The 19736-nt window shown below is 36.7% G+C and overlaps 2 protein-coding genes across 2 annotated transcripts; both read left to right on the forward strand.

Annotated features, from left to right (window-relative positions):
- Nucleotides 1–2804: 2804 nt before the first annotated feature.
- LOC143646431 (uncharacterized) lies at nt 2805–2993 on the forward strand. The gene has a single exon (XM_077115289.1). The coding sequence runs from the start codon at nt 2805–2807 to the stop codon at nt 2952–2954; it is 150 nt and encodes a 49-aa protein (XP_076971404.1). The 3' UTR covers nt 2955–2993.
- A 125-nt stretch (nt 2994–3118) lies between these two features.
- Nucleotides 3119–10377, forward strand: MKKS (MKKS centrosomal shuttling protein). Its single transcript, XM_077115227.1, has 4 exons — nt 3119–4158; nt 6811–6986; nt 7955–8065; nt 9621–10377. Exons 1-4 carry the CDS (start codon nt 3174–3176, stop codon nt 10059–10061), a joined length of 1713 nt encoding a protein of 570 aa, XP_076971342.1. The 5' UTR covers nt 3119–3173; the 3' UTR covers nt 10062–10377.
- The last annotated feature ends 9359 nt before the right edge of the window (nt 10378–19736 follow it).

Consider the following 19736-nt stretch of genomic DNA (forward strand, 5'->3'; position numbering starts at 1 on the left):
TTTAAGGTGATTTGTTGGAATCAAGATTCAAACAACGTCCACACTTTGCATTTGATAGACGCATCTTTTAATGTATTACATTTCCCCTGCCAGTCTGCCTTTTTGAATTTCCCACATTCTGAATTTGACTGATTACATTCTCATTTTGTCTCTTGAGTTTCTCTCCCATATTTCCTGTAGTCTGATAGTTAGGTAAGAGGCTTTTCTTAAAACGAGTTTTGTTTTTTTAAACAAGATTACATCATTATGGTCCACAACATATCCTGGTGGGTCATATTGTTTCACATATAAGGTCTGCTTGTTACACTTTCATTGTTGCTAAGATAATAGTGGGTTGTCAGACCGGTCTCTCCATTATAATGTTCTCATCAATCTTTTAGTTGTTGAATTATTAGCATCTTGATTTAAATGTATTTCACAGATTTTATTGAATCCAAAGTAACCATTGAAATTATAAGTAATTTTGCTATTCCTGGCATGAGATGAACAGTTTTTTTCCTCCATTCAAGAAGGTAATTGTAGCCTTATCATTGTAAGGAGAAAGCTGGCCAACATTGCCTTCACTTTATCTAGGCCCAGTTGCCATGGTCATGGATGGCCCTTTAATTGGGAGCAGCAGCCAAAATAACACTCCACCTAACATTCCTTTGTTCCTCCCACTTCTTTGCACATTTTCAAATCATGTTTTTGGTCCATACCATATCATTTTCTACTTTAGGTAATACTTTAGGCTGAGAGTAAATTTTTTTTGTTTATGCTAAATACTTTCAGGGATTATAGCATGTTCCTAAAAATTATAATAATTGGCTGAAACTTCACTTACAAAGGGTCAATTCACAACAAAGTCCATGACCTGAGATTTTTTTTTTATTCTTTTCACATAGTAATACAGTGTCAGGATTTTATGCCTCAAAGCACAGTATTTACTATCTTGCTAAGGAAACTAGTACTATAATTCTGCTTTTCTATTTAGTGTATGATAGCATTTTATGTTATTTCAGATCTTTGAGGTCAAAGAGGAAATCAGACACAATTTTTCTTTGTCATCCAGCACATTCCTTGGTTTTTATATTTATTGTCATCAGCCAAAGTTGTAAGCAGGATTGGTTGCTTAGAACTTCAAAACTGAAAATAATTAATTGATTAAAACTACAGAAAATTAACTCTGGCTTTAGCCAAGTACTTAAGGCATGGTTGGTTCTTTGCCGCAATGTGTTGGTACAGATTTATACAGCTAGATTTAGACCCTATAATAGTGACATTCTACATTAGAAGTGCTAACAGCTGTCCTGTTTTATAATTACTTACAAGAGGGATTTGTTATAAATCCGCTTTTGTTCAGACCTAAGGTATCCAAGCAAATCAAGGTTATAAAAGGAAAGACAATGTTAAGTCTTGGTATAAAAGAGTGTTTTAAATGGAGACTTTTTTTAAGACTTAGAGACCAAATTCTATGAGTTTTATGAAGTAGAGATAAAATGTAGCATATCTCTTCTAGAAGCCAGTTATATTCTCATAATTGTACTTTTTTTAATGTTTTACTTTTTAAAATTTATTTATTAATTTAAAAAATTAACAACAAACAAAAACATTAACATATCATTCCATTCTACATATGTAATCAGAAATTCTCAATATCATCACATAGTTGCGTATTCATCATTTCTTAGAACATTTGCATCAATTCAGAAAAAGAAATAAAAAGACAACAAAAAAAGAAATAAAATGATAACAGAGAAAAAAACGATTATACATACCATACCCCTTACCCCTCACTTTCATTGATCACTAGCATTTCAAACTAAATTTATTTTAACATTCGTTCCCCCTATTATTTATTTTTGTTCCATATGTTCTACTCGTCTGTTGATAAGATAGATAAAAGGAGTATCAGACACAAGGTTTTCACAGCACACAGTCACACTGTGAAAGCTATATCATTATTCAGTCATCATCAAGAAACATGACTACTGGAACACAGCTCCACATTTTCAGGCGGTTCCCTCCAGCCTCTCCACTACATCTTGAATAACGAGGTGATATCTACTTAATGCATAAGAATAACCTCCAGGATAACCTCTCAACTCTGTTTGGAATCTCTCAGCCATTGACACTTTGTCTCATTTCACTCTTCCCACTTTTGGTTGAGAAGGTTTTCTCAATCCCTTGATGCTGAATCTCAGCTCATTCTAGGGTTTTTCTCAATCCCTTGATGCTGAGTCTCAGCTCATTCCAGGATTTCTGTCCCATGTTGCCAGGAAGGTCCACACCCCTGAAAGTCATGTCCCACGTAGACAGGGGGAGGGTGGTGAGTTTGCTTGTTGTGTTGGCTGGAGAGAGAGGCCACATCTGAGCAACAAAAGAGGCTCTCTTGGGGGTGACTCTTAGGCCTAAATTTTAAGTAGGCTTGACCTATCCTTTGTGGGGTTAAGTTCCATATGAACAAACCCCAGGACTGGGGGCTCAGCCTATAGCTTTAGTTGTCCACGCTGTCATAATTGTACTTTATTTAAGCTCCCTTGCTGTGTTATACGTTCCAAAATCATTGAAATGTAGGCATTCTTATAGGGATTCATTAAAGAATAAAGGTATGTTAAGTTGATTTTTATTTCTCATTTTTGGGAGACTGGTTAGCTATCTGGTTGCCAGTTAGTATTTCCTTTTTGTAAAGAAGGAGCAGAGTATTAGAATAAATTGTTGAATTGGAATCTATAAAATGTTTTGAAATTATTTCTCTAAAACGCTATATTTTTATTTCTTATAGACAAGCAGCTTTGAATCTGATCTTGACATTAAAAGAAGATATGAAAATCAGTTGGATTAAAAAGAACTGGCTTCTTGTAGCTGGGGTTTCTTTCGTAGGCATCCATCTTGGGACATACATTATACAGAGGACTGCAAAACAGTCTGTAAAATCTCAGTCCAGAAGCAAACCAAAACATATTGAGGAATGAAGTAAAATAAATATTTTGAATTACTAATATGTCATTAAATCATTACATGCCGATTAATTTCATAAGCATGAAGCTATTTTATTTTATAACCATAATGCTACACATTCAGACTTTTATTCTTGAGGAGTAATTTTTTTTAATGTTAAAATCCACAACAATATATGGAAAGTATGGTTTACAAAATAAAAACTGTCTTCACAAGTTACCACTTGAACTAAAATGTCACATTTAGAAGCTAAAAAGCCATCATCGTGTAAAAGTGAACCCTTGACAAGTGAGAGAGTTGGGGCCACACTTTCTCTCTTCAAAGAAATCATAACATCGTGCTATGGCCCTTTGGGGAGGTTGAAGCAGCTGCACAATGGCATTGGAGGCTCTGTGTGCACAACTTCACAGTCGTCAGCCCTGCTCAGCTGCCTTTCAGTTACCCATCCCATACTAAAGATCCTGACAGCTTCAATCAAGAATCAAGTATCAAGCTTCAGTGATTGTGGCTTATTCACAGCCATTCTTTGCTGCAACCTGATTGAAAATGTCCAGAGAATAGGTTTATCACTCACCACTGTCATTAGATTAAATAAGCATCTTTTGACCCTCTGCACCAATTATCTTAAGTCTGAGGTCTGTGGTTGTCGAGTCCCAGTCGACTTCAGTAGTACGCACATCCTTCTTTGTTTGGTGCGCAGCATACTAACAAGTAAACCTGCTTGTATGCTCACCACAAAGGAAATAGATCACATCAGCGCTTTGATTCTGAGAGCCTTTTTGCTTACAATTCCAGAAAAGTCTGAAGAGCACATTATTTTAGGAAAGAGTATAATTGTACCTCTAAAAGGTCAAAGAGTTATAGATTCCACTTTGTTACCAGGAATACTCATTGAAATATCAGAAGTTCAGTTGATGAGGATGATACCTATCAAAAGATCAAGTGCCCTTAAGGTGGCACTCTTCTGTGCCTCTTTATCTGGAGACCTTTCTGACACTGGAGAGGGAACTGTGATGGTCAGTTATGGAGTTTCTCTTGAAAATGCAGTCCTGGACCAGTTGCTTAACCTAGGAAAGCAGCTGGTTAGTGACCACGTAGATCTTGTCATGTGCCAAAAAGTCATACACCCATCATTGAAACAGTTTCTCAGCGCACATCACGTTGTTGCTATAGACAGAGTAGGAGGAGCCCTGATGGAGCCCCTGAAGAAAATGACAGGTAAAGCCTCAGCTTTCATTCCTTACATTAACAAATCACACTGTTGTTGAGATATTCTTGGTGTATGGTACTGTTTAACACCTTGAAAAATTTAAGAATCTGCCAGCTTCACAATGTGTGTGAGTACCATTTCTGGCAACGAAGGTTTCTGAACAAGATCCTGTATAATTCACTTAAAAATTATTGAGTGATTACGGCTATTTTCTATGCATTTTCCAGCCCCAAAATGTACTACAGAGTTTGTCAGAATCTAAAACTGTTAACCAGCTGTTTTACAAATTACTGAGAAATCTTAAATCATAAGATCTTTCATACCTCACACAAAATGCTTGTGTTTGCATTTTACAGAGCTCTTAATTCACATATTCAGAAACTAATTTTGCAACTAGAATATTCCTTATTTTTCAATTACACCACAAAGCCAATGAACTACTGTACTTCTGCCTAAATTATGGTTACTAATTGGATTTGGTTGTATGTGTGTGTTTTGTCTATAAATATCCCAAATACTTCAGCTGATCTTGAGAACAGGGACTGTCCTTTTATTTTCAGCACTTAGAGAAGGGCCTATCCCACAATAGGTGTTCTGTGTAACCCACAGATTTATAAATGTTTATTGAATTGGCTAAAATATATTTAGTAACAGAATTATAATGGAAGGGAATCTACTATATTTCACAAACTCAGCAAACTAAAAGCAATTATAAGGCTGAAATTACTCATCTGTTGGAGCCAGAAAATGACAAGCTAAAGAGTTCCTGAGGTGAGCCATTTCTCAATATCTCTGACTGCATTAACTTGATGGTCATTTAGTTCTGTAGTGATTACAATTTTTGACACTAGATTTAAATCTTTGTTCACTACTTTTAGTCTTGTAAATCATCAAAAAGAAACAGTACTTACAAGACTCAGATGACCTTCAAAGTGGAAGTTGTCTAGAAGTGGAAATAATCCTCTGGAACTCATTGTTCATGCTAAGGAGCAGAACGGTATCCTTAAATATTTACTAACTTTTCGTCGATCAGGCTTGAGAATACTGAATATTCTAAATTATTTGGTCAGGTTTTAAAATATGAAACATACTTTCCCATAGAAGCAATATTATAAATAGGCACTGATTTTCGACCAGTTCACAGTTGTTATTTGACCCATATGTAGCCAAAACATGGCATTAAAAGCCATAGTTTTAGTCCTGTGTCTTGGGGAAGAGACTGTTTGAGACAAGAGGGAAGTGGGGAGAAAATAAAGCAGGTGCATGGCTCAGGTAAACTTTTAGAAGTTTATATCTAAGTTAACATTCCCTCCTTTCTCCCCTTCAAACAAAATTCCTGTTTATTGATGGTCTAGGTTAAGTAGTGGTGTTTATCATTCATGGACAACCAACATGTGTGAAGCCCATGTGGTTTACAGAGCATTCTAAACATAATTGATTTGAATTATTTGTTAAGTAGGCATTATCCCCGTTTTACTTTCATATGGGGAAGGAAGCACACACAAAAAAATGACATAAATGACTTTCTCTAAATACCCAGTGGCTGATGAGCCATAAAGCCAGGATCTTCTTGTTCCAAATCCTCTGTCATTTCCACCATGTGAAATTATACAGTGAGATTTAGGTACCTTTTATTTCTTAAATTTTAGATCACTCTAAAATATTCCTTACTTTTGGAGTCTTCAGAAGTGAAGAAGAAAGGAGAGTCAAGTAAAAATCATTCAGGTTTTTTTCTCGGTTCTTTATAAACTTCTTTGGAGTCAGCAGTGGTTTTTGATGTTGTTTTAACCCACTATTTTAAAAGAAAACATCTTTTAAACAATAGCTTAAAAGAAAAGGAAATGCCCGAAGGGGTGAGTTGCACAGTTACAGTTTTAATCTTTAGATTTTAAACTGACATTAGATATTTCTTGTTGAAGTTTGTTATAGATTTCTTATATCTACATTTAGACATTTTGGAAACAATTCAAGTGATCCTAAATCCTCATTTATTCATATTTTGTTGATTTGTGAAATTTTACTATTTTATCTGTGCACAAGGCAGGTGGGAGGACAAAATATTTAATATATCAAAGAACAACAAAGGAACCTAAGTATGTCACTTACTTTACTTTGGCATAATTTAGGTAGCTGTTTACTTACAAACAGTTGCTAGGCAAAAAAAATTCTTATATGTTTATTAACTAGAGCCCTAAAGGAATTCAACCATATAGCTATTTGAATTGTTTAAGATGAAAATAATAACACCTTTAAAGATAATTAGCCCGTACCATCACTTCACCCTTATTCCACGTTAGTGGAGGATTTTTTAATTTGAGGCTTCTTATCCTTAGAATAGGCTTCCAGTTTCCTGGATCCCCTAAAAATGTATGCACAGTTTTGTGTGCATTTTTCTGGAGAAAGATAATGAGATAGCTTGTAATAGGTTTTCAAAGAGGGTCATTAATAAAAAGAACTGCTGTACTTTATTTGTATTTTAATAGAATACTACTTATTTCATAGTTTTAAAAAGATGCATCTTGTTATTTCTTTATCCTATATTTCATATTTAAGTGATATGCTTGTGTAACTTTTATATTGATTAGAAATAAATATAATTTTAAATGATTGCATGTTCTAGCTTTACTTACCCATTTTATGTTTTCTAAACTTTAAAATAGGAACACAGCCTATTGGTTCCCTGAGCTCAGTCTCTCCTAGTAGTTATGGAAGCGTGAAAGATTTGTGCTTTGCAAAATTTGGCTCCAAACATTTTTTTCATCTTGTTCCTGATGAAGTGACTGTCTGCAGTTTGCTTCTCTGCAACAGAAATGACACAGCCTGGGATGAGCTGAAGGTGGGTAATAAACTTTAAATTCCATATCCATGTACTTTTGCAGGGATGAGACAGTTATTTGGACAGATATTGTGCTTTTTTTCACTTCAATGAGCCATACCTTTTTTTTTTTTCATTACTTCGTTAGGTACTATAGAAAGCAGAAACAACAAAAATAAGAAAAGTAAGCTAATTTAATTACCTACAGCATTATAGTAGATTCCTGGCATGTGTTGCCATTTATTACTTTTAGTACTTAATGAGCAACTGAAAGGTTCTTGGCATGTAGCAAATTTTCATAAATTAATTTGAGTTGTATACTCCTTGATGCTGATGTAAATGAATGATTCACTTTTTCCTAAGGGAATAAGAGAATTACCTAGACAATGAGTTCCCTAGTTGGTGCCTATCATCCACCTCTTAGTATAGTTTGCTGTTCTCTACCAGTGTTAACATGCAGTTTATGAGGAAAATGATGATCCATGGTACTAGTCACAAACTTGAATTCATGATGTTTAAGGACATGTCTGTGGGGAGTAGTAAAGATCTGTGTGCTTTTCTGTTTGTTACTGCTGGATTTTAGCACTATCATTTCCAAAGCAACTTGAAACAAACCCTAAAGCATTTATACAGTTAATTTCTTTAGCCTGAAATCTTTTTATAAAGAAATATTAACAAACCTTGCTGACCCAGATATTTTGAAGCCATCCATTTGTGAATTTCAATGTGAAGACCCGAGTATATATGAAAGAAAATGTTCATCTGGCTTCATGAAGACAAACATCTGGCTAAAGTAACTTTCTTTAATCTCTTCTTTATTATTCCAAAATGTATTAATCACAGTAAAACCTTGGCAGTACTTAGTTCCGTTCTTTTGCAATTAAAACTAGGGTCTTTGACTCCACTATTTATTTACTTTGAAAGCATGATTATTTTTCTTCCTATATCTGATGTGAATGTCTGGTTCTGATGATTTGTTTCTTTTTTAGCTGGTGTGTCAAACAGCACTGCATGTCTTACAGTTAACAATCAAGCAACCATCAGTTTTGTTGGGAGGTGGCTGTACTGAAACCCATTTGGCTGCGTATATCAGACACAAGGTAGGTTAGATGTCCCTTCTTTTCAAATTATCTGAATTCTCAGCAATTTTTGTTTTATGAGATAATAAGCCAAACTGTATAACCCTGGAGCCTTTAGCATTTACCTCTCAGTAGTCTAACTTGGTATTGTATCCAAACACCTGGAGAGGAAAAACCACCTGCAAATATAAGGTAATATTACTGTAATTATTTTTATTAATCTAGCCTATTAGCAAAGGATAACATTCTTTGAGTATTGCTTACATATACTACACACTGAAATTAGCATTCTGTTAATGGGAGTTCTCTTACTTAGAGATCATAACTGTTGTGATACAAAAACTGATCGTCACAATGAAAGTGTGGAGGTTCTGCAAGGTACTTCAATTCCTTCTGGATCATCAAGAAAATATTTAATTAGTTTCATTTATTAAAGCATTCCAAGTACTCGATTCCATTATATTTTAAAAACTGATATTCATTTATAATATGTATTCTGTTAGGTAGAATTTTTATATTAATCTAGGACACTCCATTTCCTGACTTGTCAAATAAGTTTAGGGCATTATAGTTCTGACTAATTATTCCATAAATACTTACCTACAATGCAACATTGAGGATATGGGGGGAAAGTATGCAGTAGAGATTATCTCATTTGTTTTAAGCCTCCTGGCAAAAAAAAAGAGATCATTCTTTTTAAATAGTGAGGATAGGAACTTTTAAACATTAGTTTGCTAATATATTAATTTTTCTATCTTGAAATTTCTAGGATGAACTTTTTAGAATGGTAAACTGGAAAACAATTTTAGGTCATATTAGCTTTTTTTAATTAAAAAAGACAAAAAGTATTCATTTTAAAAATATTAATGTGAAAATTGCACATGTCCATAAATGCTTTTTGTTTTAATGGTAATAAGTGGGTTCTAATTTTAAACAAATCTCAAACATTGTGCTGAGTGGAAATAAATATTTCAGATGAGACATTAGTCTTTTGAAACTTCCCCCTATTTGTGTGAAACACATGTATTATGTGTTGTCCTTCATATATTAAGTAGACACTTCTACACATAAGCTGATGATGGGATTTACTCTGAATCACTTATTTTGATAACATGACTGATAGTATACATTTTTACTCTATCAAATTGGGTTAAGGGATTGGAGCCTGGCCAACTGCCCCTTAGATGCCCATTAACATCATGCTTCAAACCCCTAAGCAAAACAAAGCAAGAAGTAAACTTTTAAGTAAGGTTTGTTTGTTTTTTTAATTGATAAAACAACATACATTCTTAACATACAAGCATTCCATACACGGTACGCAATCAATGGCTCACAATATCATCACATAGTTGTGTATTCATCACCATGATCATTTTTTTGAACATTTGCATCACTCCAAAAAAAAGAAAGAAAAAAGAAAAAGTTCATACATACCATACCCCTCACCCCTTCCTCTCATTGATCACTAGTATTTCCTTCTTTAAGTAAGGTTTTGATCAGATACTCTATTTTTCAGAAACAGTTTTTTATTATTAATTGTTCTATGTGTGTTTTCTGTGGTCCTTTTACTCTTTAGATTCTTAACCAGCCAGAAAGCATTCTCCAAGATGGTGGATGTACTCAGATAGAACTTCACCTCATTGCGGAAGCATTTTGCAGTGCTCTAGAATCTCTCGCACGCACTTTAGAACATGATGGCGGTGAAATTCTCACTGACATGAAGTATGGACACTTGTGGTCAATTCAGTCATATTCTCCCTCTGTTGTTAACTGGCCAGATGTGCTTTCAAGATGTGGCTGTGGATTATACAGTAGCCAGGAAGAACTAAGCTGGTCTTTCTTGAGAAGCAGTTGCCATTATTTTGCCCCACAAAACTGCCTTCCACATGAAGCTGCCAACTCAGTTGTCAATTTGACTTTGGACTGCTTTACTGCTAAGCTTAGTGGCCTACAGGTAGCCGTGGAGACAGCCAATTTGATTTTGGATCTTGCATATGTCATTGAAGATAAAAACTAACATAAGAAAATAGCCCATTCCTAGTTTTTATAAAACTAGTCAGGTGTCAAAAAAAATATTGATTGTATTCATTATCTGAGAATATTCATTTTCTGCCTATTTGGAAAGATAATTCATAAAATTATAGATTTACTTATTTAAAGAAAAGTGTGATTTTTGGATAGAAATGTCATAGAATAATAAAAATAGGAAACATTGTTATTAAAGATAACGTGATAATTTTAGGGATTCCACAGATAACACTACACAATTGTTCTGAATTGTTATTTTGACATCATTCTAAGAATATACAGAAATAAAAAAAATTCCTAATCCATTCTTTAGTTTGAGTATTCTTATTAAAGCTTAGTAAAAATTAAATATGTCGGGCAACTACTAGGTGAACAGAAACGGTGCAGAACAGCTCCCGGGGCCACGGCAGGGAATGGACACACAGCGTACCCCACTCTGGACTGGCTAGACTGACTGAGAGACTCTGCTGCGGTGAGATCCCCGAGGGGCACGCGATTCCCTGAGCCGCGGCAGCTGTGGCGGCCAGAGCACCTCCCTCCCTCCTTCCCGGGCCGGCTGAGAGTCTTGGAGAGGCAAGTTTCCCAAGCCGCGGCGGCCGGCGCCCCTCTTTCACAGGCGGCTTCCGGGACCAGCGGCGAATTCCCCAGGCCACTGAGGCCAGCGACCGACGCCCTTCCCCCGCGGGCGGCTTTCTGGTCCGGTGGCGAATTCCCCAGGCCGCGGCGGCCGGCGACCAACGCCCATCCCCCGCGAGCGGCTTCCTGGACCGGCGGCGAATTCCCCGGGCCGCTGCGGCCGGTGACCAACGCCCCTCCCCCGCGGGCGGCTCCCTGGTCCGGTGGCGGATTCCCTGGGCTGCGGCGGCCGGCGACCGACACCCCTCCAGGGAGAGGAGGGAATTTCCAACAGTGGCAGGGACTGGGTCCAACCAAACACCAATAGGGGAATTAATAAAGGAGCCACAGGGTCCCCTCAAGCCACGGCAGCTGACGCCCCCACCACACGCGGCCCCCCGGACCAACTGAGAGAATTGGATCGGAAATCCCCAGACTGCGGAGAACGGTGACCGGGGGGATCCCTTCCAAGCACGTGAGACAAACGTGTGTCACGAGCGCCACCTACTGGGCAGGATAAGAAAAACAGAACCCAGAGATTTCACAGAAAAATCTTACAACCTTGTTGGGTCCGACACCCAGGGAAATCTGACTAAATGCCGAGATGCCAGCAGAAGATAAAGGCCCACGCTCAGAAGATTGAAAATATGGCCCAGTCAAAGGAACAAACCAATAGTTCAAATGAGATACAGGAGCTGAGACAACTAATCCTGAATATACGAACAGAAATGGAAAACCTCTTCAAAAATGAAATCGATAAATTGAGGGAGGACATGAAGAAGACATGGGCTGAACAAAAAGAAGAAATAGAAAAACTGAAAAAACAAATCACAGAACTTATGGAAGTGAAGGATAAAGTAGAAAAGATGGAAAAAACAATGGATACCTACAATGATAGATTTAAGGAGACAGAAGATAGAATTAGTGATTTGGAGGATGGAACATCTGAATTCCAAAAAGAAACAGAAACTATCGGAAAAAGAATGGAAAAATTTGAACAGGGTATCAGGGAACTCAAGGACAATATGAACCGCACAAATATACGTGTTGTGGGTGTCCCAGAAGGAGAAGAGAAGGGAAAAGGAGGAGAAAAACTAATGGAAGAAATTATCACTGAAAATTTCCCAACTCTTATGAAAGACCTAAAATTAGAGATCCAAGCAGTGCAGCACACCCCAAAGAGATTAGACCCAAATAGGCGTTCTCCAAGACACTTACTAGTTAGAATGTCAGAGGTCAAAGAGAAAGAGAGGATCTGGAAAGCAGCAAGAGAAAAACAATCCATCACATACAAGGGAAACCCAATAAGACTATGTGTAGATTTCTCAGCAGAAACCATGGAAGCTAGAAGACAGTGGGATGATATATTTAAATTACTAAAAGAGAAAAACTGCCAACCAAGACTCCTATATCCAGCAAAATTGTCCTTCAAAAATGAGGGAGAAATTAAAACATTCTCAGACAAAGAGTCACTGAGAGAATTTGTGACCAAGAGACCAGCTCTGCAAGAAATACTAAAGGGAGCACTAGAGTCAGATACAAAACGACAGAAGAGAGAGGTATGGAGAAGAGTGTAGAAAGAAGGAAAGTCAGATATGATATATATAATACAAAAGGCAAAATGTTAGAGGAAAATATTATCCAAACAGTAATAACACTAAATGTTAATGGACTGAATTCCCCAATCAAAAGACATAGATTGGCAGAATGGATTAAAAAGCAGGATCCTTCTATATGCTGTCTACAGGAAACACATCTTAGACCCAAAGATAAACATAGGTTGAAAGTGAAAGGTTGGGAAAAGATATTTCATGCAAATAACAACCAGAAAAGAGCAGGAGTGGCTATACTAACATCCAACAAATTAGACTTCAAATGTAAAACAGTTAAAAGAGACAAAGAAGGACACTATATACTAATAAAAGGAACAATTAAACAAGAAGACATAACAATCATAAATATTTACGCACCGAACCAGAATGCCCCAAAATACGTGAGGAATACACTGCAAACACTGAAAAGGGAAATAGACTCATATACCATAATAGTTGGAGACTTCAATTCACCACTCTCATCAATGGACAGAACATCCAGACAGAGGATCAATAAAGAAATAGAGAATCTGAATATTACTATAAATGAGCTAGACTTAGCAGACATTTATAGGACATTACATCCCACAACAGAAGGATACACCTTTTTCTCAAGTGCTCATGGATCATTCTCAAAGATAGACCATATGCTGGGTCACAAAGCAAGTCTTAACAAATTTAAAAAGATTGAAATCATACACAACACTTTCTCGGATCATAAAGGAATGAAGTTGGAAATCAATAATAGGCGGAGTGCCAGAAAATTCACAAATATGTGGAGGCTCAACAACACACTCTTAAACAACGAGTGGGTCAAGGAAGAAATTGCAAGAGAAATTAGCAAATACCTCGAGGCGAATGAAAATGAAAACACAACATATCAAAACTTATGGGACGCAGCAAAGGCAGTGCTAAGAGGGAAATTTATTGCCCTAAATGCCTATATCAGAAAAGAAGAAAAGGCAAAAATGCAGGAATTAACTGTCCACTTGGAAGAACTGGAGAAAGAACAGCAAACTAATCCCAAAGCAAGCAAAAGGAAAGATATAACAAAGATTAGAGCAGAAATAAATGAAATTGAAAACATGAAAACAATAGAGAAAATCAATAAGACCAGAAGTTGGTTCTATGAGAAAATCAATAAGATTGATGGGCCCTTAGCAAGACTGACAAAAAGAAGAAGAGAGAGGATGCAAATAAATAAGATCAGAAATGGAAGAGGAGACATAACTACTGACCTCACAGAAATAAAGGAGGTAATAACAGGATACTATGAACAACTGTATGCTAATAAATACAACAATTTAGATGAAATGGACGGGTTCCTGGAAAGACATGAACAACCAACTTTGACTCAGGAAGACATAGATGACCTCAACAAACCAATCAATCACAAGTAAAGAAATTGAATTAGTCATTCAAAAGCTTCCTAAAAAGAAAAGTCCAGGACCAGATGGCTTCACATGTGAATTCTATCAAACATTCCAGAAAGAATTAGTACCACCTCTCCTCAAACTCTTCAAAAAAATCGAAGCGGAGGGAAAACTACCTAATTCATTCTATGAAGCCAACATCACCCTCATACCAAAACCAGGCAAAGATATTACAAAAAAAGAAAACTACAGGCCAATCTCTCTAATGAATATAGATGCAAGAATCCTCAGTAAAATTCTAGCAAATCGTATCCAACAACACATTAAAAAGAATTATACATCATGACCAAGTAGGATTCATCCCAGGTATGCAAGGATGGTTCAACATAAGAAAATCAATTAATGTAATACACCATATCAACAAATCAAAGCAGAAAAATCACATGATCATCTCAATTGATTCAGAGAAGGCATTTGACAAGATTCAACATCCTTTCCTGTTGAAAACACTTCAAAAGATAGGAATACAAGGGAACTTCCTTAAAATGATAGAGGGAATATATGAAAAACCCACAGCTAATATCATCCTCAATGGGGAAAAATTGAAAACTTTCCCCCTAAGATCAGGAACAAGACAAGGATTGTGTTGGAGGTTCTAGCCAGAGCAATTAGACAAGAAAAAGAAATACAAGGCATCAAAATTGGAAAGGAAGAAGTAAAACTATCACTGTTTGCAGACGATATGATACTATACGTCGAAAACCCGGAAAAATCCACAACAAAACTACTAGAGCTAATAAATGAGTACAGCAAAGTAGCAGGTTACAAGATCAACATTCAAAAATCTGTAGCATTTCTATACACTAGTAATGAACAAGCTGAGGGGAAATCAAGAGACGAATCCCATTTACAATTGCAACTAAAAGAATGAAATACCTAGGAATAAATTTAACTAAAGAGACAAAAAACCTATATAAAGAAAACTACAAAAAACTGTTAAAAGAAATCACAGAAGACCTAAATAGATGGAAGGGCATACCGTGTTCATGGATTGGAAGACTAAATATAGTTAAGATGTCAGTCCTACCGAAATTGATTTACAGATTCAATGCAATACCAGTCAAAATCCCAACAACTTATTTTTCAGAAATAGAAAAACCAATAAGCAAATTTATTTGGAAGGGCAGGGTGCCCCGAATTGCTAAAAACATCTTGAGGAAAAAAAAGGAAGCTGGAGGTCTTGCACTGCCTAACTTTAAGTCATATTATGAAGCCACAGTGGTCAAAACAGCATGGTATTGGCATAAAGATAGATATATCGACCAATGGAATTGAATAGAGTGCTCAGATATAGACCCTCTCATCTATGGACATTTGATCTTTGATAACGTAGTCAAGCCAACTCACCTGGGACAGAACAGTCTCTCTCTTCAATAAATGGTGCCTAGAGAACTGGATATCCATATGCAAAAGAATGAAAGAAGACCCATCTCTCACACCCTATACAAAAGTTAACTCAAAATGGATCAAAGATCTAAACACTAGGTCAAAGACCATAAAACAGTTAGAGGAAAATGTAGGGAGATATCTTATGAATCTTACAATTGGAGACGGTTTTATGAACCTTACACCTAAAGCAAGAGCACTGAAGAAGGAAATAAATAAATGGGAATTCGTCAAAATTAAACACTTTTGTGCATCAAAGAGCTTCATCAAGGAAGTAAAAAGACAGCCTACACAGTGGGAGACAATATTTGGAAATGACATCAGATAAAGGTCTAGTATCCAGAATTTATAAAGAGATTGTTCAACTCAACAACAGAAAGACAGCCAACCCAATTGCAAAATGGGAAAAAGACTTGAACAGACACTTCTCAGAAGAGGAAATACAAATGGCCAAAAGGCACATGAAGAGATGCTCAATGTCCCTGGCCATTAGAGAAATGCAAATCAAAACCACAATGAGATATCTCACACCCACCAGAATGGCCATTATCAACAAAACAGAAAATGACAAGTGCTGGAGAGGATGCGGTGAAAGAGGCACACTTATCCACTGTTGGTGGGAATGTCAAATGGTGTAACCACTGTGGAAGACAGTTTGGCGGTTCCTCAAAAAGCTGAATATAGAATTGCCATACGACCCAGCAATACCATTGCTGGGAATCTACTCAAAGGAATTAAGGGCAAAAACTCAAACGGACATTTGCACACCAATGTTTATAGCAGTGTTATTTACAATTGCAAAGAGATGGAAACAGCCAAAATGTCCATCAACAGATGAGTGGCTAAACAAACTGTGGTATATACATACGATGGAATATTATGCAGCTTTAAGACCGGACAAACTTATGAAGCATGTAATAGCATGGATGGACCTAGAGAACATTATGCTGAGTGAGTCTACCCAAAAACTAAAAGACAAATACTGTATGTTCCCAATGATGTGAATCGACATTCGAGAATAAACTTGGAATATGTTATTGGTAACAGAGTCCAGCAGGAGTTAGAAACAGGGTAAGATAATGGGTAATTGGAGCTGAAGGGATACAGACTGTGCAACAGGACTGCATACAAAAACTCAAAAATGGACAGCACAATAATACCTAATTGTAAAGTAATCATGTTAAAACACTGAATGAAGCTGCATCCGAGCTATAGGTTTTTGTTTTGTTTTGTTTTGTTTTGTTTTTACTATTATTACTTTTATTTTTTCTCTATATTAACGTTCTATATCTTCTTCGGTTGTGTTGCTAGTTCCTCTAAACCGATGCAAATGTACTAAGAAACGATGATCATGCATCTATGTGATGATGTTAAGAATTACTGATTGCATATGTAGAATGGTATGATTTCTAAATGTTGGGTTAATTTCTTTTGTTCCATTAGTTTATAAAAAAAAACTCTAAAATGCAAAAAAAAAAAATTAAATATGTCTTAAGTATAAAATTATATTCCAGGGCAGTGTGACAGTGGCTCATTGGCAGAATTCTTGCCTGCCATGCCGAAGACCTAGGTTCGAGTTCCTGTGCCTGCCCATGCAAAAAAAAATTATATTCCAAAATATCACGCAGCATCCTGTTGCTCAAGAAAAGTATTTGAACTGCACATTTAGTAAAATTTCATTATTCTCAGTGTCCTTTATATGACACTATATTTTTCAGTGGTAATGTAGAACCTGGTTTATGTACATTGCTAGTTTATATCACAGTTTTTCATTTTATTTTGAGGACTTGTGTGACTAAGAAAAAAAAGATGTATATAATGGCTAAGGGTGAAACAACTTTTTAATATATTCACATTAAAGACATCAAATAAAGAAAACTGGTTGTAGAACAGCATTTCTCAACCTTGGTGTGATTGACATTCTGGACCAAATAATAATTCTTTGTTGTAGGGAGCTGTCCTGCACATTGTAGGATATTTAGCAGTATCTCTAGCCTTTATCCAGTAGATGCCAGTAGCACTCCTCTAGTTGTGACAACCAGAAATACCCCTAGGTTGCCACATGTCCCCTGGGGGACAAAATTGCCCATAGATGAGAACAACTGATTTAGACTGATGGAAATGAGTATTCTAGCAAGACTTCAGAAGGTAGCATATAGAAAAGAAGTGGAAAAGTTATTTCTCTACAGTCAACAGAGCAAAAACAGAAACTAGAACAGCTCCCTTATTCAAAGTGAAAATACCTTTTGAATTTTATGGCAAATGTAAGGTGTATTGATAAATGGAAGAAGAAATGTGGAAAGCAGCTATAGAAATAAGTATGGGGCTATAACACTGTTATATTAAACGTTAGAAAAACATTTGAAATTTTTTGGTGAGTTAAGCAACATAGGAGTCAGTGTATAGCTATGTATAGCTATGATAAAGGAAGATAGAAATTTTAAACAATTCCCTATAATATTCTCGTAATCTAAAATAATTTTTATTCAGAACCAAAGAAGAAAATTATACTAACTCAGCAATGAATACATACTGAAAAACAAGCTACATTTCAAATTTCATAAAATTTTTCAAGTTTTGCTTCTCTTACTATTATAAGGGCACTGTGGTAGGCAGCTTCCACCTTGGCTCCAGTGATCCCTGTCTCCTGGCTTTTAGGCCCTTGCATAATCTTCTTGAGTGCAGGCTGGACCTAGTGACTCCTTTGTGTATCCCATTTCCCTCCTTTGAGAACAGGAATGCCTATGGTGATTATCCTATGTCTGTCCCATCACTGTGTACTTCTTAGCTTCATAGGTATACAGATGCAGACCTAACTCCAGTATACTGGAGTTATACTTAACGAACTATACCCAAGAAGCCTGTGCTGGTTTGAAAAGGTTTATGTACCCTAGAAAAGCTATGTTTTAATCCTAATCCCATTTTGTGGGAACAATGGTTTCTTCTAATCCCCAGTCAGTACTGTACATTGGAAACTTTAATTAGATTATCTCCATGGAGATGTGACTTGCTCAAGAGTGGGTGTTAGACTAGATTAAGTGGAGACTAGATAGGAGTCTCCAGCCATTCCAGGTGGGTCTTGATTGGTTCTACTGGAATCCTTTAAAAGAAGCGCTTTGGGAAAAGCTAGAGAACCACAAGAGAGAAAGCCATGGGATTCTGAGAGAGCAGAAAACAACATAGCTGCAAGAAGCAGAGAGTCCAGCAGCCAGTAACTGTTGGAGATGAAGAAAGAAAATATCTCCCGGGGAGCTTCATGAAACAGGAAGCCAGGAGAGAAAGCTAGCAGATGAAGCCGTGTTTGCCATGTGCCTTTCTTTCTACTTGAGAGAGAAACCCTGAACCTCATCGGTCTTCTTGAATCAAGGTATCTTTCCCTGGATGCCTTAGATTGGATTTGTCTATAGACTTGCTTTAATTGGGACATTTTCTCAGCCTTAGAATTGTAAACTAGCAACTTATTAAATTCCCATTTTTAAAAGCTGTTCCATTTCTGGTATATTGCATTCTGGCAGCTAGCAAACTAGAACAAAGCCTCATCCATACTTTGGACCTAATTTTATTGATGAGATGCTGGACTTTGAGCTCATGTTGTAGTGGAATAAGACTTTGGGGGACCTGGGAAGGAAGTGAGTGTATTTTGCATGTGGTCGGAAGCTTCTAAAATGGCTCCCAATGACCCAGCCTTCCATTATGCCACTCCTTTGAGTAAGGGTGGGATCTAGTGACTGTTATGAATGGAATACAGCAGAAGCAATGAGATGTCAATTCTGATACTCGGTTATAAAAGTACATCTCTCTTTGTCTCTCACTGGGTCAGTCTGCTGGAGAACAGCTGCCATGTTATGAACTGCCCTATGAAGAGGCCCACGTAGCAAGGGACAAAGAAAGTCTTCCAATCAACAACCCACACAATGAACTGAACCGTTCCAACAACCACAGGAGTAAACTTGGAAGGGGATCCTCCCCAGTAGGGCCTTGTGATAACTGTATTCCCCATCATTGCAGCCTCCGGGAAGATCCTGAAGCAAAGGATTTAGCTAAGCTGCTCTCAGATTCCTGACCCACAGAATCTTTGAGATAATAAATACTGTATAAGCCAAGGCTTGTTTGTAATTTGTTATGCAGTGTTAGATACCTAATAAAGGCAGGGAGAAAAGCTTATTTATAATTACTGAAAATTTGGTCATGCAAATGGGAAAAAAGTTCTCAATGTCATTACCTCTGCATTTTCATTGTCACCACCCCAAACCTAAAAGCACTCTTCTTCATCACACATGACTATGATCAGGTATTTACAGGCACCTAAGACAGTATCACAGAGGAGTATGAAAATTTTCCTGGGTCTCCCTGGCCCTATCCTGCATTTCCAAATAGCTCCAAAAAGGGATGAAACAGTGAACCTCTGCAATTGACCTTATAGGTTAAGGGTCTCCATTTCTCATGAAAGCTGATTTTAGCTCTGTCATTTTTAGCTTTGCCATAAAATTCAGTTACATCAGTATCTAGTCAGCCATCCACACTCTCACTCTGTATATATCATACATTTGTTAAAATATTTTTTGCAAATTTATTTGTCTCCTGAAGTTGTTTGCAATACTCATCAAGAGATACTACAAATGAAAAAAAGCACTATCT

The sequence above is a fragment of the Tamandua tetradactyla genome, chromosome 1, assembly GCF_023851605.1.
Source record: "Tamandua tetradactyla isolate mTamTet1 chromosome 1, mTamTet1.pri, whole genome shotgun sequence".
NCBI lineage: Eukaryota > Metazoa > Chordata > Mammalia > Pilosa > Myrmecophagidae > Tamandua > Tamandua tetradactyla.

Excerpts from the sequence above, each read along its gene's own strand:
- LOC143646431 (XM_077115289.1), top strand. The coding sequence starts at position 2,805 with ATGAAAATCAGTTGGATTAAAAAGAACTGGCTTCTTGTAGCTGGGGTT.
- MKKS (XM_077115227.1), top strand. The coding sequence starts at position 3,174 with ATGTCACATTTAGAAGCTAAAAAGCCATCATCGTGTAAAAGTGAACCC. Across the intron at positions 6,987-7,954 it reads CAGCCTGGGATGAGCTGAAG|CTGGTGTGTCAAACAGCACT; the intron begins GTGGGTAATAAA and ends TTTCTTTTTTAG. Across the intron at positions 8,066-9,620 it reads CTGCGTATATCAGACACAAG|ATTCTTAACCAGCCAGAAAG; the intron begins GTAGGTTAGATG and ends TTTACTCTTTAG.